General features: G+C 48.4%; 1 protein-coding gene across 1 annotated transcript; it reads right to left on the reverse strand.

Annotated features, from left to right (window-relative positions):
- Positions 1-2,473: 2,473 nt before the first annotated feature.
- On the reverse strand, positions 2,474-22,994 carry LOC147116087 (E3 ubiquitin/ISG15 ligase TRIM25-like). The gene is made up of 6 exons (XM_085990805.1): positions 22,043-22,994; positions 21,856-21,951; positions 11,792-12,025; positions 10,047-10,069; positions 9,025-9,155; positions 2,474-4,275 (listed from the first exon to the last, which is right to left on the reverse strand). Exons 1-6 carry the CDS (start codon positions 22,604-22,606, stop codon positions 3,737-3,739), a joined length of 1,587 nt encoding a protein of 528 aa, XP_085846931.1. The 5' UTR covers positions 22,607-22,994; the 3' UTR covers positions 2,474-3,736.
- Between the last annotated feature and the right edge of the window lie 291 nt (positions 22,995-23,285).

Genomic DNA, 23,285 nt, shown 5'->3' on the forward strand with positions numbered 1-23,285 from the left:
CCTCCCTCTTCCCCCCCCCTCCTCCCCCCTTCCCCTTCTCCCCCCTCCCCTCCTCCTCCCCCCCCTTCCCCTCCCCCCCCTTTCCTCTCCCCCCCCTCTCCTCTCCCCCCCTCCCTACCCCCTTCCCCTCCCGCCCCTCTCCTCTCCCCCCCTCCCCCCCCGCCCCTCTCCTCTCTCCCCTCCCCTCCCCCCTCCCCCCCCGGAACAGCTTGGTTAGAGGGGCAGCTAGTTCTGGAGCACAAGTGTTCAGCACGACAGTAGGGATGTTGTCAGTGCCCACAGCCTTTGCTGTATCCAGTGCGCTCAGCCGTTTCTTGATATCACATGGAGTGAATTGAATTGGCTGATGGTGGGGACCTCAAGAGGAGGGCGAGATGAATCATCCTCTTGGCACTTCTGACTGAGGATGGTTGCCAACTCGTCAGCCTTGTCTTTTGCACTCATGCGCTGGACTCTGCCATCATTGAGGACGGGAATTTTCATGGAGCCTCCTCCTCCTCCCGTTAGTTGTTTAATTGTACACCACCATTCACGACTGGATGGGGCAGAACTGCAGAGCTTTGATCTGATCCGTTGGTTGTGGAATCGCTTAGCTCTTCCGCGGTTGAGCATGCATGTGGTCCTGTGCTGTAGCTTCACCAGGTTGGCACCTCATTTTTAGATGTGCCTGGTGTTGCTCCTGGCATGCTCTTCTACACTCCTCATTGAACAAGGCTTGATGGTCATGATAGAGTGAGGATGGGGTGTTAGGATCAATACTGGGTCTGAGTTTGGGTTTGAGCCTTCAGCTCCAGAGGGGACAAACCAATGAGCTAAAGGTCCTGCTCCCAGTTGCTATACAGTGCTGCCTGCTGGAAAGTGAATTTGTGTGGATGTAATGCGAGGACAGGATCAGGTTTGGCTGTGACACTTCCGATTATAGAATGTTCTACTGACACTGTCTAGACAGCTGTTCCCATCTGTGAAACTGTTAGAGCTCAGATTAGCATCCTCTGGGGAGAAGGGATGAAGAGGAATGAAAACTGAAAGATGATATTGCTCTTTAGCTGAAATAAACTAAGAGCCATTAACTCACACATAACCAAGTCTGACATACAGAGGAGCAATGATACAATCTGAGCTTGACCTCACCTTTAAGGGGCAGGATGACTGCTCAGTTTTGCTTTTTCTGGCCATCAATGTAGATAAGTGTCAGGTAGTGCATTTTGGTTGGAAGAATAAGGAGGCCACATACTGCTTCGATAGTAAAGAGGAGCAGAGGGATCTCGGGGTACACATTCACAAAGCACTCAAAGTAATGATGCAAGTTAATAAGACCTTAAAAAAAGCAAAACAAAGCACTGGGGTTCATTTCTAGAGGGATAGAATTGAAAAGCAGAGAAATTATGTTAAACTTGTATCAAACCACACTTGGGAGTACTGTGCACAGTACTGGTTGCCATATTATAAAAAGGATGTAGAGGCATTGGTGAAGGTGCAAAAAAGATTCACAAGGATGATACCAGAACTGAGAGGATATACTTAGCAGAAAAGACTGAACAGGCTGGGGCTCTTTTCTCTAGAGGGTTTGAGAGGGTAGATGTAGAGAAAATGCTTCCACTTATGGGGGAGCCCAAAACAAGAGGCCATAAATATAAGATAGTCACTAATTAAATCCAATAAGGAATTCAGTAGAAAATTCTTTACCCAGAGAGTGGTTAGAATGTGGAACGCGCTACTACAAGGAGTAGCTAAGGCAAGTAACAGATGCATTTAAGGGGAAGTACATGAGGGAGAAAGGAATAGAAGGATATGATGATGGGGTTAGATGAAGAGGGTTGGGAGGAGGCTCGTGTGGGACATAAGCACTGGCATAGACCAGTTGGGGCGAATGGCCTATTTCTGTGCTGTAGACTCGATGTATCAACGTAAATGTTTTTAAAAAATCTTTAGGCTCCGAAATCTCACCTAGCGCCCACACCGTGTTTAAATTGAGATTTTCTGTCGTGTACGAAGAGCACACAAAGTCTCACTTTTTTGTTCATTCTAATCTCACATTCATCAGTCAATACACACTCAAGGAACTAACGGCAATCAACCTAACAGTCAAGCCAGACTCCGGCGAGTGAGGCTCCATGACAGGAACATGGCATTGGTAAAATTGCTCTTATGCTGTGGTCATGTTTCTAGTTATAGAACAGGCGAGGAGCCATCTGCAGAAGCGGAAGAACCCCACATCACCAGTCACACAAACACCAGATTCAGCTTCTCGCGCTCCTCCATTTATTCAAAAGGCTGTCTTTTAGGAAAAGAAAGTTTCCATAAACAGACTCGCATTTGATATGATCTGATACTTATTCCTTTATATGTGCTGCGAATAGGAGTAGCCTGCTACAAGATTAGCAATTACCTCTTTACTGCGATAATTTTGCACCGGAGGTAACAGCCTTGCACTCCAAAAGGCTGGGTAACTGCATGTATTGCTTGGGCTAAAACCAGTAATCACAATTTATTTACAAAAATTATAATCATACAGATGCGCAATTAGGGATGGGCAATAGATGCCGGCCTTGCCAGCGGTGCCCACATCCCATGATTAAAAAAAGCAAAAAGTATACAGGAAATAACTAGCAGTACTATTACCGATATCAAACAAGTCCATGAGTTTAAACATCATCTTCAGAATGAATTTCTCACATAGACCGATAGGCTTCAAGACTTTTGCAGACTTCTTGTAAGTAGATGGGGCCACATTGCTGTGCTGGTCCAGCTATTAGCTTATACACCACCTTTATGGCAAAAAAAATCCTTTTGCGTCACGATGATAAACTACAGACATTAATTATCTTGTGATGAAGATTAGAGAGAATTAATTTGTCTATAAGCTCAGATTTTTTGACACTGGACAGCAATCAGGATCATTCCCCTGTCTGATTGAAATCTACTAATAAAATGCCGATTGCACCTCAGAAGATTATTCATTTGTTTTGGTCGAGTTATGAGAACAACCTAACGTGTGCAACAGGCATCCCCAAGTTTTACAGATATTTAACATTTCAAAGACCTGAGGTACGAGCCCAATCAAAATAATCTGATTCAATTCTGATCAGACAGTCTCATTGCTAAGGCAGGCTGCACCCCCTTGGAACTAACCGCTATTTCCAGGCAGTATTTGTGGATTGTCGTCCCCCTCAGAAAGATCAAAGTAATTCTATTTTTACCACTCCAACTAACACAGCCCATTTTAAATTTACAACATATTGGTCTATCTAAATCTGTTTAAAAAAAGCTATGTAAATGTTGTGGTTTGAAGCAAGACTGCTTCTGGCACACACAGGTTGTACTTCAATGCCCCTTAGAAGGATTAAACATCATTCAGATACTATGTGAACCAGCAGGAATGAGGCCAGTTATGTAGTGAAAATGAACATTCTTTTATGGTTTTCTGCCACAAGAGATATTCTTCCAGGAGCACTGAATGAAGCTGTCATTACAGGCAGAATGTGGCACCCAGCTCAGGCAGTTGGGTGGAGATGGATTTCTACAGCCTGAAGCTGCTGCTGCTGCCTTTACTCCATCTCTTCCAGCTTCGTGTGGATGCTGTGGTCTGTGTCCCAGATAGAAAACTGAACAGAGAAGGTGCAAGGTTGGGAGGTTCAGATCTTTACGATGAAGGCCGCTGGTTTGCAGTTTCCTCAGTAAAATGGCGGAATGCAGTGAAAAGTGTATTTGAGTTATTCAGCAGCCCCGATACCAATCACTTCAGAGCAGACAGGGATAGAGTCACCCCAATTCGAACCCGCAGTGCTGGATGGAGAGGCTCAGCGAACGTTCCATGGAAGGTGTGTAATAAGTTTATTTTGCTGCCTGACACACTGTAAAAGGAGATTATTCCACCTTCAAAATCCACATACACTCCCACTGTGGAGGGTTTCCCTGCAGTCACGGCGATTCTCTTCCCATTGTGTAGGCTTGAAAAGGCGTCCGGCCCAGAGTGAATGCACCAGGATTTGTCGTTAAATCCCAGCAGACATTCATTGCCCACTCCTTTCCTGCCGATGCTCTTGTAGCAGACTCCAATGCTCCAGGCCCCGTCACCCTCCTTAACTTCTATCTCCCAGTAAGATCGGCCACAACTCACTCCCTTGGTGCTAAGGACCTGTGGCCACCGGTCAAAGATCTGTGCGCTTTTGGGAAGCATCTGGATCTGACTCGATGCTGACACCGTTCTGTTATTGTCTGTCAGAACAAGGTAGGGATTTGCTGTGTCTGGATCCAGAGTCGGTGTCTGTCCATCTGTGAATAAAAAGGAGACATTGGGGTAAATGCCTGTCGCTCACTCCCTGCAGAGTCCCTGAGGTTTTTAAATGTGACAGACCCTTTCCAAGTGTTTTTAGACTCGGTGGGTAGCACCCCCGCCTCAGTCAGAAGGCTGTGGGTTCAAGTCCCCCTCCAGAGACTTGAGCGCACAATCTAGGCTGACACTCCCAGTGCAGTGCTGAGGAAGTGCTGCACGTCAGAGGTGCCATCTTTCGGATGAGAAATTAAACCAAGGCCCTGTCTTCCCTCTCAGGTGGATGTGAAAAATCCCATGGCACTATGTGAAAAAGAGCAAGAGAGCTCTCCCCGGTGTCCTGGCCAATATTTATCCCTCAACAAACATCACTAAAACAGATTATGTGGTCTTTTATTTATTGTGCGCAAGTTGGCTGCCACGTTTCCCACATTAAACCAATGACTAAAATTCAAAAGTATTTCATTGGCTGTAAAGCACTTTGGGACATCCGGAGGTTGTGAAAAGCGCTATAGAAATGCTATTTCAATTTTCTTACAAAGATTTCTAATCGATGAGAACTTTGTCTGAAGCAGCCGGAGGGCAGATAAAATGGCCGCAGCGACCTACACCTCCAATCCCACTGCCTTTAACCTGCTCTTTCGAGCAGGCGAGTGGGACCCTGTTTTAAATATGCAGATTGGGTGCTAATGAATTCAGCAGTGGGCGCGTGCAATTTTAACCCGAGGCCTGTCCCGGGGGGGGGGATGGGAGAAAGAGGAGAGAGCCGTCGTGATTTTCCCATCAGGCCAACCTGGCGACAACCGGCTCCATGGGCCAGGACAGGTCCAGTAAAGTCAGTCATTTTTCAGTTTCCTTGTGGGACCCGGAGCAGCCCCACAAGGAAATTTTGGGCCTCCCTCCCTTCCGACCCTCCTCACTTGACTGCCAGGCACTGTTCTTCAGGTCCCCAGCAGCGGACACCTGCCAGCCGAGATCCCACTCCCGGTTTGGATGGCAGACTGAGTGCCGCGGAGTGTTTAGCTATATTAAAGGTGTTATATCAATGCTATTTGTTGCAGTTGTTACCAATGTTCGTTACATGCAATAAAACACCAAGTCCCAAATGTCCCAAACTCCTCCATCACCATCCCTGGGTACGTCTTGTCCCACCAGCAGGACAGGCCCACCAGGGGTGGTGGCACAGTGGTATACTGACTCTGGACCCCATGAAGTCTCATGGCTTCAGGTCAAGCATGGGCAAGAAAACCTCCTGCTGATTACCACCTACTGCTCTCCCTCAGCTGATGAATCAGTACTCCTCCATGTTGAACACCACTTGGAAGAAGCACTGAGAGAAGCAAAGGCACAGAAGGTACTCTGGGTGGAGGATTCAATGTCCATCACCAAGAGTGGCTCGGTAGCACCACTACTGACCGAGTCCTGAAGGACATGCCTGCCAGACTGGGCCTGCGACAGGTGGCGAGAGACCAACACGAGGGAAAAACCTACTTGACCTCATCCTCACCAATCTACCTGTTGCAGATGCATCTGTCCATGACAGTATTGGTAGCAGTGACTACTGCACAGTCATTGTGGAGACGAAGTCCCATCTTCAAACTGAGGACACCATCCATCGTGCTAAATGGGATAGATTCAGAACAGATCTAGCAGCTCAAAACTGGGCATCCATGAGGCGCTGTGGGCCCACAGCAGCAGAATTGTATCCCTCACTCTACCATTACCATCAAGCTAGGGGACCAATCCTGGTTCAATAAGGAGTGTAGAAGAGCATGCCAGGAGCAGCATCAGGTGTACCTAAAAATGAGGTGCCAACCTGGGGAAGCTGCAGCACAGGACTACATGCATGCTAAAAAGCGGAAGCAGCATGCTATAGACAGGGCTAAGTGATCCCACAATCAACGGGTCAGATCAAAGCTCTGCAGTCCTGCCACATCCAGTCGTGAATGGTGGTGGACTATTAAACAATTAACAGGAGGAGGAGGCTCCATGAATATCCCCATCCTCAACAGTGGTGGAGCCCAGCACGCGAGTGCAAAAGACAAGGCTGAAGCGTTTGCAACTATCTGCAGCCAGAAGTGCTGAGTGGATGATCCATATCGGCCTCCTCCTGAGGTCCCCACCATCATAGAAGCCAGTCTTCAGCCAATTCGATTCACTCCACGTGATATCAAGAAACGGCTGAGCGCACTGGATACAACAAAAGGTATGGGCCCTGACAACATCCCGACTATCGTGCTGAAGACTTGAACTCCAGAACTAGCCACGCCTCTAGCCAAGCTGTTCCAGTACAGCTACAACACTGGCATCTATTCGGCCCAGGTATGTCCTGTCCACAAAAAGCAGAACAAATGCAATCCGGCCAATTACCGCCCCATCAGTCTACTCTCAATCATCAGCAAAGTGATGGAAGGTGTCATCCACAGTGCTATCAAGCGGCACTTACTCACCAATAACCTGCTCACTCATGCACAGTTTGGGTTCCGCCAAGATCACTCTGCTCCCGACCTCATTACAGCCTTAGTCCAAACATGGACAAAGGAGCTGAATTCCAGAGGTGAGATGAGAGTGACTGCCCTTGACATCAAGGCAGCATTTGACCGAGTGTGGCATCAAAGAGCCCTAGTAAAACTGAAGGCTATGGGAATCGGGGGGAAAACTCTCCACTGGCTGGAGTCATACATAGCACAAAGATGGTTCTGGTGATTGAAGGTCAATCATCACAGCCCCAGGACATCGCTGCAGGAGTTCCTCAGGGCAGTGTCCTAGGCCCAACCATCTTCAGCTGCTTCATCAATGACCTTCCCTCCAACATAAGGTCAGAAATGGGGATGTTCGCTGATGATTGAACCGTGTTCAGTGCCATTCACAACTCCTCAGATAATGAAGCAGTCCATGCCCACATGCAACAAGACCTGGACGGCGTTCAGGATTGGGCTGATAAGTGGCAGCTAACATTCGTGCCACAGAAGTGCCAGGCAATGACTATTTACAACAAGCGAGAGTCTAACCACTGCCCCTTGACATTCAGTGGCATTACCATCGCCGAATCTCCCACCATTAACATCCTGGGGGTCGCCATTAACCAGAAACTTAACTGGACCAGCCACATAAATACTGTGGCAACAAGAGCAGGTCAGAGGCTGGGTATTCTGCGGCGAGTGTCTCACCTCCTGACTCCCCAAAGTCTTTCCACCATCTACAAAGCACAAGTCAGGAGTGTGTTGGAATACTGTCCACTTGCCTGGATGAGTGCAGCTCCAACAACACTCAAGAAGCTCAACACCATCCAGGACAAAGCGGCCCGCTTGATTGGCACCCCATCCACCACCTTAAACATTCACTCCCTCCACCACCGGCGTACCTTGGCTGCAGTGTGTACCATCTACAAGATGCACTGCAGTACCTCCCAAACCCGCGACCTCTACCACTTAGAAGGACAAGGGCAGCAGGCGCATGGGAACACCATCACCTCCAAGTTCCCCTCCAAATCACACACCATCCTGACTTAGAAGTATATCGCCGATCCTTCATCGTCACTGGGTCAAAATCCTGGAACTCCTTCCCCAACAGCACTGTGGGAGTACCTTCACCACACAGACTGCAGCGGTTGAAGGTGGCTCACCACCACCTTCTCAAGGGCAATTAGGGATGGGCAATAAATGCTGGCCTTGCCAGTGACGCCCACATCCCATAAAAACGAAGGAAAAAAACCCACCAGCATCAGCTTGGTTTCTCCTTTGTCACCAACAACCATTCCCATTAAGTATTCAAGCTGAGACCACAACATCTCCCAGCTCGTCCACAGCTCCAGTCCGTCGCATTGTGGTTAACATATTTATACATCAAGCCTGGTTTAACCACAGCACTCCTGCTTAGGCCGTTACTTGGGAACTGTCCAAATATTTTACTGGGAAACGGCAACATGAAAACAATTGAAAATTTCACTTCTCCACCAAGCGACATGCTTATCTCAGGGTGCTATTATAAACTGTTTTGGCTGAAGTGGTAAGTATTCATGACTAAATCCTATGGCGTTACCCATGGTCAATGAATGAATAAAAGTTTTCTTCATATACAAGATGGCAATGGCAATGGGAGAGAGACTTGATGCACAGAGCCACCTAGTGGCCACAGCCTGCAACTATATAGTGACTGCTGAAGTAGCAAAATTGAAAGTGAAATGTTGACATAGCAATAAAGAAAAAGACTTGCATTTATATGGCACCTCTCAGGACGTCCCAAAGTGCTTTACAGACAATGAAGTACCTTTGAAGTGTTGTCACTGTTGTAATGTAAGAAACGCGACAGCCAATTTGCACACAGCAAGATTCCACAAACAACAATGTGATAATAACCAGATAATCTGTTTGTGATATTGATTTAGGGATAAATATTGGCCAGGATACCAGGGAGAACTCCTTTGCTCTTCTTCAAAACAGTGGCATGGATCTTTTACCCCTTGAACAGGTAGATGGGGCCTCGGTTTAACGTCTCATCCGAAAGACGGCACCTCCGACAGTGCAGCACTCCCTCAGTACTGCACTGGAGTGGCAGTCTAGATTTTTGTGTTCAAATCTCTGGAGTGGACCCACAACCTTCTGACTCAGAGGCGAGGGTGCTACCTACTGAGTCACGGCTGATGCACAATTTACAACGTTGACAGAAAAGTGTGACCAAAAATCACAACAACAGGAAGTGTGGTTTGTGAACAGAAAATGCATGGTAATAGATTTCTGTAGGATACTTACAGAGTCTGACCATCATCTCTCTGTCCCTCAGTTCTTCACTCCCCTTATCTGTACCTTTTATCGGGCCTTTTATTTGTGTGTTACCCAAAGTACAAGGTGGTGAGGTAAATGGCAGCGAGACATCCTTCAACCTAGAAACAAATGGAGCAATAGTAAAAAGAAAAGAAGTGTGGATTAAATGAAAATAAAACAAGTCAAACAAAACCGAGCAATCTATTGTGGCTAAGGTGTTATTGTTAAAAGGATTTACTGAAAAGTCATCTCAAATACACGGCAAGTACCAAAACTTTCATAAAGGTGCAGCAACCATATTGACCAAATCTAGAGTCAGGCACAAAAAGTTAAACCCCTCCGTCACAGGTTCGATCCAAGAATGGCTATCTATTCTGGTGGCGTTAGATACTCGGCTTCTCAAAGCTGCCCATTCTGCTGGCGTTAGATAACTAACAGCCCAGACACTCATCTGTCCCCTGTAACTAACAGCCCAGACACACCTCTATCCCCTGTAACTAACAGCCCAGACACACCTCTGTCCCCCCTATAATTTTTATGTTCCTCCAGCAGAAAATCTGTCACTGTTACGTTTGCCTTCAGCTGCAACCCGTAAAATACAACGGGCACAAATAAAGTAAACACTGTGATACATGCCGATCTACCTCAGCACAACCTCAGAGACAATGGATAGACAAAACTCATTCATACTCTGGGACAATTTGTTCTGTTCACCACACAGACATTTAATATAAAATCTGCCAATTCTAGAATGGATTGTAGTCACCACTATAGGTCGCTAAGACCAAGCAGACCCATGCTCCACAAGCCGAGCTGCCTGGGGTGCACTTATTAATAGAAAGCACAAATCAGAGGAAAAACAATTATATTTCAACAAGCGTGCAGCATTTGTGACTGGCTGGCGTGCTGCCTTCCTCTGTAAACTAGTATGTAAACATGTAAAATAGTATGTTTGCTGAGTGACGAGTCTCACAGTGTTACTGAACGCTGTGGAGCTGGTTTTCACTTACCGTGTAGCAATGGAGTTAAATCCCTGAAACAAAATAAACAGAGGAACAGGTGTAAAACAGAATGCACAGAATGTGAACAGGCTCAATCATACTGAAAGGGTGGCAGTGGGGTTACAACAACAACCAGAGCCACCATTACCGCACATTTATCTAAGTTGTACCTTAGCATAAACAATGTCCAGGGTGTTTTACAGAAATGTATGTCAAGCCCCGATGGGAGAGGTTAGAGGAGGGTGACTGAAGATTTGTTGGAGAAAGTACTTAAAGGAAGAGAGGATTTTAAGGAGGGAATTTCAGAACGCATGAGCCAGGCAGCTGAAAGCATTGCTGCCAAGGGAGTGGAGCGGGGTGAGGGCGAGAGGGGCAGGGAAACAGCCCAACCACTCTAATTTCTGTCAGAGGATGGTCAGAGAAAGCGTGCAGGGCAGGAGGAGATTGTAAAGAGGGTGGAGGAAGACCACGGAGAGATTTAAAGATGAGCACGAGAATTTTAAATGTAATGTGATGAGGGACGGGGAACTAATGTTGGTCAATGAGGATAGGGGTAATGGGCGAGCAGGACTTAGTGCTGTATAGAATACGTGGGGCAGAGTTTATGGAAAGTGGAGAATGGGACACCAGCCAAGAGAGCACGGAAACCGTCGAGTGTGGCGATGATGAAGCCATGGATAAGGATAGCAGCAGCGGCTGGCTGAGGTGGAAGTAAGCAGCCTTCGTGGTGGGGAGGATATGGGGTCTGAAACTCAGCTCAGGGTCAAACAGGACGCTAAGGTTGCAAATGGGTAGTTGAGCCCGAGACAATGGCTGGGGAGAAGGAAGGAATCGAACTCAAGGGAATGGGATTTTTAGCGGGGGCAGAAGATGATGGTTTCAATTTTCCCCAATGTTGAGCTGGAAGAAACTGTGACTCATCCAAGTCTGGTTTCCAGACAAGCAGCCCGATAGCACAGAAGGTGCCAAGGGGCCGAGGAAGGTGGCGGCGTGGTAGAGCTGGCTGACGTGTGGAAGTTGGACTCATGGTTGTAGAAAAGCAACCTTCCCATCCAACTGAGAAAGCTACACACCGCTTACACCATGACGTAGAGAGCAGGGAGGAAACAGTACTGTAGGAAAGGCAAATTACAGCAATAACAGAAGCATTAAATGAAACCATCTGGAAGTCACCCAATCGGAAGCTGCTGAAAATGGATTTCTCCCACAAGTGGAGTGACTGAATTATTCCTGAACAGCACAAGTGAGTTCACTGATCTCACCTGGGCAGCAATATGCACACTTCAATCAGTATCTCCAGGACAGAAAGGAGAGAAATGGACCAGGGTTCCCACTCCGAATCACTAATGCCCTTTATCAGAAAGCAAAAGTGTGTGGATGTTGGGTGAGAACAGGATTGACCTTGGCTGTGAGCCACACACAAATGAAACATCCTGCCCGAACCTAGTGTCTATTATCCTGCTCACGCCTACAGACTGGTACTGTATGAGCACTGGTGCCAATGGACTGACAATCCAATCACTGTCATCAGGAGGAAATTGGAAGACAAAATTTATATTTGCAAGCCAAACTAACGCAAGGATAGAGATTCAGACTAGCATTGAGAAAAATTACTAAGCATCCAACACACTAATAAATTACACAAATAAGGGATCTTGTATAATATAAAGTGATCTTTAATAATACACAGGTGGTTTATATTTCATTGTAATTATGAGTTATAGATCCCCATAATTGTATTAAAATATTCTTACCTGTATAAAGAGGATGTTTTCATACTTTTGTGAAAGGGTGTTGAGATCAGTCAGAGATTGCTCAAATTCTTTCGCCGTACTCTGGAGGTTAAGGATCCTGCCGTCAATCTCCGCTGTTACACGGACCTGCTCCCTGTCCAGCTCTTCAAAAGCTTCTCTCTCTTCATCTTCAATTTGCTGCCTGAGAGCCTCGTACTTCTCCTCAATGTTTATTTCCTTCTCCTTGATCGCTTCCTTCAGGAGGAAAGTTTTAGTGATTACACAATACAGATCCTGCACACACTCTGCACACACCACACTCTCATCATGTCCGTGGTGGCAGCCATGGCTCAGTGGATAGCACTCTCACCTCAGAGGCAGGAGGTTGTGGGTTCACGTCTCACTCCAGAGACTTGAGCTCAAACTCCAGGCTGACACTCCTGGTGCAGTACTTGGGGAGTGCTACACTGTCAGAGGTGCGGTCTTTTGGATGAGATGTTAAACCAAGGCCCCATCTACCCACTCAGGTGGACATAAAACATCCCATAGCACTATTTGAAAAAGAGCAGTTCTCCAGATGTCCTGTCCAATATTTATCCCTCAACCAACACCCAAAACAGATTATCTGGTCATTATCTCATTGCTTGTTTGTGGGACCTTGCTGGGCACAAATTGGCTGCCGTGTTTCCGATATTACAACAGTGACTACACTTCAAAAAGTACTTCATTGGCTGTAAAGCACTTTGGGATGTCCTGCAGTCATGAAAGGCGCTATATAAATGCTTTCTTTCTTCTTTCATATATATCCCAGTGATAGTGTCATTAAACAGAGAAAATTGCAGTGAATAGGGAGCGATTTCCATCTCCCTCCTTTCACACTGAAAACGTTTAAAAAAATTCTCCCACAGAAACCATACCTAAAGCCCACCGCATCCGATTTTTGAGCGGGCCTCAAATAGAAACATAGAAGGTAGGAGCAGGAGTAGGCCATTTGGCCCCTCGAGCGTGCTCCGCCATTCAATGAGATCATGGCTGATCATCCCAATTCAGTACTCTGTCCCTGCCTTCTCCCCATATCCCTTGATCCCTTTAGCCTTAAGAAATATATCTACCTCCTTCTTGAAAATATTTAATGAATTGGCCTCAACTGCCTTCTGTGGTAGAGAATTCCACAGGTTCACCACTCTCTGGGTGAAGAAGTTCCTCCTCATCTCTGTCCTAAATGGCTTACTCCTTATCCTTAGACTGTGACCCCTGGTTCTGGACTCCCCGGCCATTGGGAACATCCTTCCTGCATTTAGTCTGTCTAGTCCTGTTTGAAACTTATAAAATTTTATGAGATCCCCTCTCATTCTTCTAAACTCCAGCGAGTATAATCCCAATCGACCCAATCTCTCCTCATACGTCATTCCTGCCATCCCAGGTATCAGTCTGGTGAATTTTCGCTGCACTCGCTCCATGGCAAGAACATCCTTCCTCAGATAAGGTGACCAAAACTGCACACAATACTCAAGGTGTGGTCTCACCAAGGCCCTGTACAACTGCAGCAAGACATCCTTGTTCCTGTACTCGAACCCTCTCGCTACGAAGGCCAACACACCATTTGCCTTCTTAACCGCCTGCTGCACCTGCATGCTTACCTTCAGCGACTGGTGCACAAGGACACCCAGGTCTCGTTGCGCTTCCCCTTCTCCCAATCTATTGCCATTCAGATAATAATCTGCCTTCCTGTTTTTGCCACCAAAGTGGATAACCTTGCATTTATCCACATTATACTGCATCTGCCATGCATCTGCCCAATCACCCAACCTGTCCAAATCATACTGGAGTTTCTCAGCATCCTCCTCACAGCACACATGCCCACCCAGCTTTGTGTCATCTGCAAACTTGGAGATATTACATCTAGTTCCCTCGTCCAGATCATTAATATGTATTGTGAATAGCTGGGGTCCTAGGACCGATCCTTGCGGTACCCCACTAGTCACTGTCTGCCACTCCGAAAAAGACCCGTTTATTCCAACTCTTTGCTTTCTGTCTGCCAACCAGTTCTCTATCCAAGTCAGTAGCTTGCCCCCAATCCCATGTGCCTTAACTTTACACGCTAATCTCTTATGTGGGACCTTATCGAAAGCCTTCTGAAAGTCCAAATACACCACATCCACTGGTTCTCCCTTATCTATTTTACCAGTTACATCCTCAAAAAATTCCAGTAGATTAGTCAAGCACAATTTACCTTTTGTAAATCCATGTTGACTTTGTCCGATCCTGTCACTGCTTTCCAAGTGCTCTGCTATTACATCTTTTATAATGGACTCTAAGGTTCGAAAATTTCTGCACAACCCCAGAACAGAAGGAAAGCATCATTTTAAAATGATTTTGGAACATTACAGAAGAAATCTGTAAAAAGGGTAAAAGTGTGGTTGGACCAAACAGAAGAATTTCAAAGAGTTAAATTAAGGAAGAGATTTTGGACTGTTTTTAGGAGTTATTGGGCCAAAGGGATTTAAAATAAAAATCCCAGGAAGATTTGGCTGGTTTAAAAAGACATGTTCAGGCTTGCAAAAGGCTGGGACAAAGGGGAGGAGAGTGGGCCCTCGAGTTTGGATATTGGACTGTCTAAGGAATGTCCAGGGCCGCCCCAGTTTTACATAAGGACAATGAAGCCTGTTTTCCCGTCGAGAATTCGCAGAGCCAGGTATCGAATAAACAGGACATGTCCCCAGCAATACAAAGGAAGGAACATTAGCCCTACAGGTTACCACAAACAAACCACAGTCCAAAATTGTGGTAAACCACTGTTTGTATACTGTTTGCATTCCATTGTGTACATGCCTGGACATGCCTCGGCTGACTCCTCCCACAAGTCCTAGTATAAAGGTGACTGCTCCCCAGCCCTTTGTATTTCTGGACCGGTCGACCACTCGAGGCAGACCTCCATTCTTTTGTTAATAAAAGCCTTTAGTTACTCTTCTAACTCTCAGTCTTTTATGAGTAATTGATAGCGCATCAATTTTATTAACAAAATTTTTATAATGGAAAAGATCCTCACACCAGCATGCCTGGACTTAGGTCATCGGGAGGCGGACTCATCCACCAAGTTTACTCACTGGCTTAAGTGTTTCGAAAAATTCCTGACCGCCTCCGAAGCAATCAAATCGGAAGAGGACAAACTGGATGTCCTGACCTCCAAAGTGAACCACCGAGTGTACTCGGTCATCCAAGACGCGACCTCGTACGCGGATGCTATCAAGCTCCTCAAGGACCAGTACACGCGCCCAGTGAACGAAGTGTACGCCAGGCACCTTCTGGGGAGTCGTAAGCAACAACCTGGGGAATCGACCGTGGAATATCTTCAGGCACTGTCCGTGCTTGGCCGGGCCTGTGGGTGTAAGGATGTAAAGGCCGCTGTGTACACAGAGGAACTTATCCGGGACGCTTTTGTAGCGGGCCACAGATCCAATTACACCCGACAGCGACTGTTGGAGCAGAGTGACCTCAACCTCAACAAGGCCTCTGAACTTGCACTATCATTGGATGCAGCCTACCAGGGCATGGATGCCTACTCCTCTGCACCGTGGACACCGCGGGGAACGACAGCCTGGGACACGGTAGGACCGCCTCATAGCGCCGTGCCACCCCAGCCACACCCCAGCAACGGCCCAACTACCGCAGCAGTGTCCCAAGGCCAGACAGCAGTGCCCCAAGGCCAGAAATGCTACTTCTGTGGCCAGGCAAAACACCCCAGAGCGCGCTGCCCGGCGAAAAACGCGATCTGCTCGGGCTGCGGGAAGAAGGGACACTACGCTAGCGTCTGCAGGGCCAAAGCCACCCCGAACCCCAGCAGCGCCGCGTGTGGGCCATGCGGGCCGCCATCTTGGGCCTCCTCGGCCATGTGCGAATCACCGGTACAGCAGCCATTTTGGACGCCTCCAGCCACATGGGGATCATGGACGCCGCCATCTTGGACGACAGCCGGGACGCAGCAGGCCCCCGACACCGCCTCATCTGATATCCGCAGCGACACACCGACCCCTACGCTGGCATCCGTTACACTGGACCAAGCGAGACCGCACCAACTGGCCAGTTCCACAATGGACATTAAGGTAAATGGTCACGATACAATCTGCCTTTTTGACTCTGGGAGCACGGAGAGCTTCATCCACCCTGACACGGTGCGGCGTTGCTCTCTCCCAGTCCTGCCTGCGCACCAGCGGATTTCTATGGCCTCCGAGTCCCAGTCAGCGGACATTGGCGGCTACTGCGTGGTGACACTCATAGTAGACGGGACTGTGTACGATAATTTTAAACTTCTGGTCCTGCCCGACCTCTGCGCTGCCGTTCTACTGGGGTCAGATTTTCAGTGCCACCTTAAAAGTGTTACGATGGCGTACGGTGGACCCCTCCCCCCACTCACAGTCCGCAGCCAGCAGCTTCCAAATTGCCCGCCGCGCACCAGGTGCAACCTCTCCACACTCCGAGTCACCCCCCCCCCCACTGTTTGCTAACCTCACCCCCGACTGTAAGCCCATCGCCACAAAGAGCAGGCGATACAGCGCCGGGGACAGGGTTTTCATTAAAACCGAAGTGGAGCGGCTCCTGAAGGAAGGGATTATTGAGGGCAGCACCAGCCCCTGGCGAGCCCAGGTTGTGGTCGTTAAGACCGGCGAGAAGCAGCGCCTGGTCATCGACTACAGCCAGACAATAAATCGCTACACCCTACTGGATGCTTACCCACTCCCCTGCATAGCTGATATGGTCAATCAGATCGCGCAGTACCGCGTCTTCTCGACCATTGACCTGAAATCAGCGTACCACCAACTCCCTATCTGCCCTGAGGACCGCCAGTATACTGCCTTTGAGGCAAACGGCCGCCTCTATCACTTCCTTAGGGTTCCCTTTGGCGTCACCAACGGGGTCTCCGTCTTCCAAAGGGAGATGGACCGGATGGTAGATCAAAATGCGTTGCAGGCCACTTTCCCATACCTGGACAATGTGACCATCTGCGGCCGTGACTTGCAGGACCATGACGCAAACCTCGAAAAATTCCTCCGCACCACCCAACTCCTGAACCTGACATATAACAAGGAGAAGTGCATATTCCGCACAAACCGCCTCGCCATCCTTGGCTGTGTTGTGGAACACGGAGTCATCGGTCCCGACCCCGACCGGATGCGTCCCCTTATGGAACTCCCACTGCCCCACTGCCTCAAGGCCCTGAAGAGGTGCCTAGGGTTTTTCTCCTATTACGCCCAGTGGGTCCCCTACTATGCGGACAAGGCCCGTCCGCTGATCAAGTCCACCTCTTTTCCCTTGACGGCAGAGGCCCGCTTAGCCTTCCACCGTATCAAGGAGGACATCGCCAAAGCCACCATGCACGCAGTGGACGAATCCATCCCCTTCCAGGTGGAAAGCGACGCGTCCGACTTTGCCCTGGCCGCTACCCTCAATCAGGCGGGGAGACCCGTGGCCTTCTTTTCACGAACCCTCCAGGGCCCGGAGACCAGACACTCCGCTGTTGAGAAGGAGGCCCAGGCTATTGTGGAGGCTGTGCGTCATTGGAGGCACTACCTGGCCGGAAAACGATTTACCCTGCTCACTGACCAGCGTTCAGTCGCTTTCATGTTTAACAACAAGCAGAGGGGCAAAATCAAAAATGACAAGATCTTGAGGTGGAGAATCGAACTTTCCACCTACAATTACGAGATCTTGTACCGGCCCGGGAAGCTCAACGAACCCCCGGATGCTCTATCGCGTGGCACCTGCGCCAGCGCGCAGATCGATAGACTGCGGGCCCTCCACAATGACCTCTGCCACCCGGGGGTCACCAGGTTCTTCCACTTCGTCAAGGCCCGCAACCTACCTTACTCCATTGAGGAGGTCAGGACCATGACCAGGAACTGCCAAGTCTGCGCTGAGTGCAAACCGCACTTTTATAAACCAGACAGGGCTCACCTGATAAAAGCCACTCGCCCCTTCGAGCGCCTGAGCGTCGATTTTAAAGGGCCTCTCCCCTCCTCCGACCGCAACGTGTCCTTCCTCAATATTATTGATGAGTACTCCCGTTTCCCGTTCGCCATCCCCTGCCCGGACATGACCAGTGCCACGGTCATTAAATGCCTAAATGACCTCTTCACCCTGTTCGGTTTCCCCAGCTATATCCATAGCGACCGGGGCTCATCGTTTATGAGCGACGAACTCCGTCAGTACCTGCTAACTAGGGGTATTGCCACAAGCAGGACCACTAGTTACAACCCCCGGGGGAACGGACAGGTGGAAAGAGAAAATGCGACAGTTTGGAAGGCCGCCCTGCTAGCCTTAAAGTCTAGGGGCCTTCCAACCTCCCGCTGGCAGGATGTGCTACCCGATGCGCTCCACTCTATTCGGTCACTGCTCTGCACTGCCACTAACGCCACCCCTCATGAGAAAATGTTTGTCTTCCCAAGGAAGTCCACATCGGGGACATCGCTACCGCCATGGCTGACGTCCCCAGGGCCGGTCCTACTGGGAAGACACGTAAGGACCCATAAAACGGACCCCCTGGTCGAGAGGGTCGACCTCCTCCACGCCAACCCCCAGTACGCTTACATTGCGTACCCGGACGGGCGGGAGGACACAGTCTCCATAAGAGACCTTGCACCCTCGGGGGCTGCAGTAACCCACTACCCACTACCACCCCCCCCACGATCCGATATCCAGCCCCAGCAGACGGCAGGCCTGGGTCCCGCGACCCGCTCAACATCTACGAGGACGACACGTCAGCGCCACAGCCTACGCGGGACTTGATGCCGGAAGCTTCACTACCCCTGCCGTCGCCACGCCGATCACAGCGGCAGACAAGACCTCCGGAGAGACTCCAATACACTAACTTTTAATACACTTCACCCCGCCGGACTCAATTTTAAACAAGGGGTGAATGTGGTAAACCACTGTTTGTATACTGTTTGCATTCCATTGTGTACATGCCTGGACATGCCTCGGCTGACTCCTCCCACAAGTCCTAGTATAAAGGTGACTGCTCCCCAGCCCTTTGTATTTCTGGACCGGTCGACCACTCGAGGCAGACCTCCATTCTTTTGTTAATAAAAGCCTTTAGTTACTCTTCTAACTCTCAGTCTTTTATGAGTAATTGATAGCGCATCAAAAATCAATTAAAGAGATTAACAAACATTTTGCATTTTAAAACTGGTTTCAAGGCAATCCCGAAACCAGTTAAAGGCCGATTAAGTTTAGATGAGCCATCCCCTAAACTCGTTAAGTTTGGATGGGCCATCCCCGAAGCTCGTTAAAGTTTTAAAACACATTAAAAATAACGAGCCTGCCAAATTTAACAAAACCCGAGATTTGGCGGTCAGATAAGCCAGGTCCCAAATTAGTATAATTGAGGCCTGCCTTTTCAGTTCAAACAGTGCAGACAAGTTCAGTCAGCGAAGTTCGTCACCAGTTCGAGTCAGCTCAGAAGACAGAAGTTCAAGTTCAGCCAACCAGCTCAAGAGAGAGATCATCATCAGAGACTCGAAAAAAGAAGTAAGAAACAGAGATCGCGGCAACCAAAGGCCTACAGAAACCAACAACCGCCAATATTACCACCAACCAGGTAATATTGGGCCACCGCGACCAACAAGAAACCAACCGCCGAAAAACTCACGAACCAAAGACTTGTTTCCACTCTACAGGCTAGTCTGACTTACCCCTGGGTAAGATCTGGACACAAAAGACCCTAAAACTAGCCCTAATCAAAGGAAATTGGGTACTTACCCGATAGATCCATCAGCGCGACTAACCGCATCTGCGGACCAACCCAAACTGAAGACCCAACGCAGGTGCAGTCTTCTACCACGTCCGAGGTACGGCAGGCCCCAACCACCACAACTAAAGAGAACCCCGAAATCGCAAACCTCTACAACTGTCAAGAAAGTCGTTTTGGTGAGCATTTCCTGGTCCTCTGGATTCCAGCCTAGCCAGTGTAGTGGGGTTGGGAGGGTAAGGGATTTTGTGTATTGTAATTCTCCCTCGCTTATTCCGTGTGTTCCCCACCCTTTTAAAGTATAAGTTTTATTGTATTGTATATTTTCCTGTCTCAAAATAAACATCTGAATTCTTTTGACTAACCCAGGTGTCTGTTGCAAGTTTATTACAAGCCCCAAATAAGTCCAAAGTCTAGAACAAAAGGGAGTGGGAGCAATTTGAACCGCTCAAAAGGAGTCAGAGGTGAAGCTGACAAACAACCCACACACCGCCACCCCTTACAACTCTAACATTTTCCCCCACTACCGATGTCAGGCTTACCGGTCTATAATTCCTCATTTTCTCTCTACCACCTTTTTTGAATAGTGGGGTAATATTAGCTACCCTCCAATCCATGGGAACTGTTCCAGAGTCTATAGAATTTTGGAAGATGACCAGCAATGCATCTACTATTTCTAGGGCCACTTCCTTAAGTACCCTAGGATGTAGATTATCAGGCCCTGGGGATTTATCGGCCTTCAATCCCGTCAATTTCCCTAACACCCTTTCCCTACAAATACTGATTTCTTTCAGTTCCTCCCTCGCATTAGACCCTATGTTCCCCGACATCTCTGGGAGGTTATTTGTGTCCTCCTTTGTGAAGACAGAACCAAAGTATGTATTTAATTGGTCTGCCATTTCTTTGATCCCCATTATAAATTCCCGATTCTGACTGCAAGGGACCTACGCTTGACTTCACCAATCTTTTTCTCTTCACATATCTATAGAAGCTTTTACAGTCAGTTTTTATGTTCCCTGCAAGCTTACTCTCATACTCTATTTTCCCCATCTTAATTAATCCCTTTGTCCTCCTTTGTTGAATCCTAAACTGCTCCCAATCCTCAGGTTTGCTGCTTTTTCTAGCCAATTTATATAATAATCAACTTTATTGTCATTGTTAGTGTACAAGTGCAGTACAACGAAATGTAGGCTTGCGGCTCCCGAGAGTGTACATTTAGATTAAGACATTTAAACATTCAACATTCATTTGTCTTGTAATACATTAATATAAACATAACCATAATAAAGTGCATTGGCAGATGTGCAGGCTTTAGAGTTTATTTGTGGAGTTCAGTAGGATGACAGCCCTGGGAAAGCAGCTGTTCCTAAATCTGGTCGTTCGGGTGCGAATGCATCTGTAGCGTCTCCCAGATGGCAGGAGGGCAAACAGACTGTGGCTGGGGTGGGTAGGGTCTTTGATGATGGTCCGTGACCTCCGTAAACAGCGTTTCTGGTATATGTGCTCTATGGTCGGTAGCCGGGTGCCGGTAATGCGTTGGGCAGTTTTGACTACCCGCTGCAGGGCTTTCCTCTCCTTGGATCTTATGCTATCCCTAATTTCCCTTGTTAACCACGGTTGATTCACCTTTTTTGTTTTATTTTTATGCCAAACAGGGATGAACAAATTCTGTACTTCATCCATGTGATCTTTAAATGTTTGCCATTGCCTATCCACTGTCAACCCTTTGAGTAACATTCCCCAATCAATCCTACCCAACTCGCGCCTCATACCATCGTAGTTTCCTTTATTTAAATTCAGGACAGAGTCAAATACTTCACTCTCCATCTATCATATTATGATCGCTCCGCCCCAAGGGGCCTCGCACAACAAGGTTGCTAATTATTCCTTTCTCATTCATAATACCCAGTCTAAGATGGCCTGATCTCTAGTTGGTTCCTCGACATATTGGTCGAGTGCGGAACCAATGGGCGGAGAGATACGGAAGGGGGCAGAAACCACAGGGCCACTGATATTCATGTCCAGTCTCTCCCCCCTCCAGTCTCTCCACCCGCCTGATGATGGCTTTAAAAAAGTGCCGTGGGATTTTTTACGCCCACCCAAGAGAGCAGATGGGGTCTCAGTTTACTGTCTCATCTGAAAGACAGCACCTCCAACAGTGCAGTACTCCCTCAGTACTACACTGGGAGTGTCAGCCTAGATTTTTGTGCTGTAGTGGACTGGGACTTGAACCCACAACATTCTGACTCAAAGGCAAGAGTGCTACCCATTGAGCCAAGGCTGATACAATATGATGTTAAAACGTTTTATTTTAAATCCACCGATCGGCTGGTTTACTCACCAAAGCATTTTGCTTCTCTTTCTGAAGCTCTTTCAGGGCGACTTGTGAAGCTGCAGCATTGATCCGGAGCTTCTCTTGTTGATCTTCCAAATTATTCTACAGGGAGCAGCAGAGACACAAGTCATTCCAAGTTGTTATACAGTACACTGAAATAAAGAGCAATACATTTTCACTCGTACACACATACCCTCAGCTCCTTTACTGCTTCACTGATGGTGATTAAGTCGTGGCCTTTGTGGTTTCCTATTAAAGCGCAGAAGCTGCAGACACAGAGGGCATCATCCTTACAGTAAATCTCCAGCAGCTTCTGGTGCTCTGTGCATTTGCCAATCGCCATGTCTGCAGTGGGGTCGGTCAGAGGGTGGCTTTTCAGCACCGCGTTCTCCCGGTGCAATCGGAGATGTATGGAGCACATCGACACTTCGCATTTAAGGCAGCTTTTAATGGCAGAGCGCCGTTTCTTGGTGCAATAGGTGCAGGGGACAGCATCCGGGGAGAGATCCAGAGCCATGTACCGCGCAGCTATGTTTGCCAGCTGGAAATTCTTCTCCAGGGTCGGCCTCACGCTGAAGCCGGCCCGACACTGCGGGCAGAAATAAGCGCCAGAACCCAGCTCGCTCCACACCGCCTCAACGCAGGCTCGGCAGAAGCTGTGCTTGCAGCTGAGAATCACCGGGTCGGTGTAAATCTCCAGGCACACCGAACAGGTTAATTCTTCCTCCAAAGGCTCCTGCTGGAGAGCCGCCGCCATGTTTGAACGGTAGGCCCAGGAAGTGGCGGGGGGAGGGGGAAGCACGCTGCACAGCACAGCACATCAGCGAGAGTCGTTGACGGTTTCATCTCACACTCCCACTGGAAATAAACAGCCCATCACTGTAAGGCAGACTGTCAAGTTTCACGGGAACTCAACACAAAAGATAAGCTGGAATTTTACTAAAGGTTGGGGACAAACTGGAGAGAAGGGGAGAGTAGAGGGGACTTTTAAATTTTGTTTTTATTCGTTTTATGGTATGTGGGCGTCGGTGGCAAGGCAGCATTTATTGGCCATCCTCGAGAAGGAGGTGGTGAGCCACCGCCTTGAACCGCTGCAGTCCATGTGGTGAAGGTACTCCCACAGTTCTGTTCGGGAGGAAGTTCCAGGATTTTGACCCAGTGACGACGAAGGATCAACAATATACTTCTAAGTCAGGATGGTGTGTGACATGGAGGGGAACTTGGAGGTGGTGGTGTTCCCATGTGCCTGCTGCCCTTGTCTTTCTAGGTGGTAGAGATCGAGTTTGGGAAATGCTGCCGAAGAAGCCGTGGCGAGTTGCTGCAGTGCATCTTGTAGATGCCATGGTACGCCGGTGGTGGAGGGAGTGAATATTTAAGGTGGTGGATGGGGTGCCAATCAAGCGGGCTGCTTTGTCCTGGATGGTGTCGAGCTTCTT

This window comes from Somniosus microcephalus, chromosome 6 (assembly GCF_052327205.1).
Source record: "Somniosus microcephalus isolate GS21.2 chromosome 6, FLI_Smic_1.0, whole genome shotgun sequence".
NCBI lineage: Eukaryota > Metazoa > Chordata > Chondrichthyes > Squaliformes > Somniosidae > Somniosus > Somniosus microcephalus.

Bases quoted from the DNA above. Each gene is read 5' to 3' on its own strand.
- LOC147116087 (XM_085990805.1), bottom strand. From the start codon at position 22,606: ATGGCGGCGGCTCTCCAGCAGGAGCCTTTGGAGGAAGAATTAACCTGT. The intron at 21,952-22,042 runs GTATGTGTGTAC...TGCTCCCTGTAG, and splicing joins AAGCAGTAAAGGAGCTGAGG to AATAATTTGGAAGATCAACA. The intron at 9,156-10,046 runs GTAAGTGAAAAC...ATTTGTTTCTAG, and splicing joins TTTAACTCCATTGCTACACG to GTTGAAGGATGTCTCGCTGC.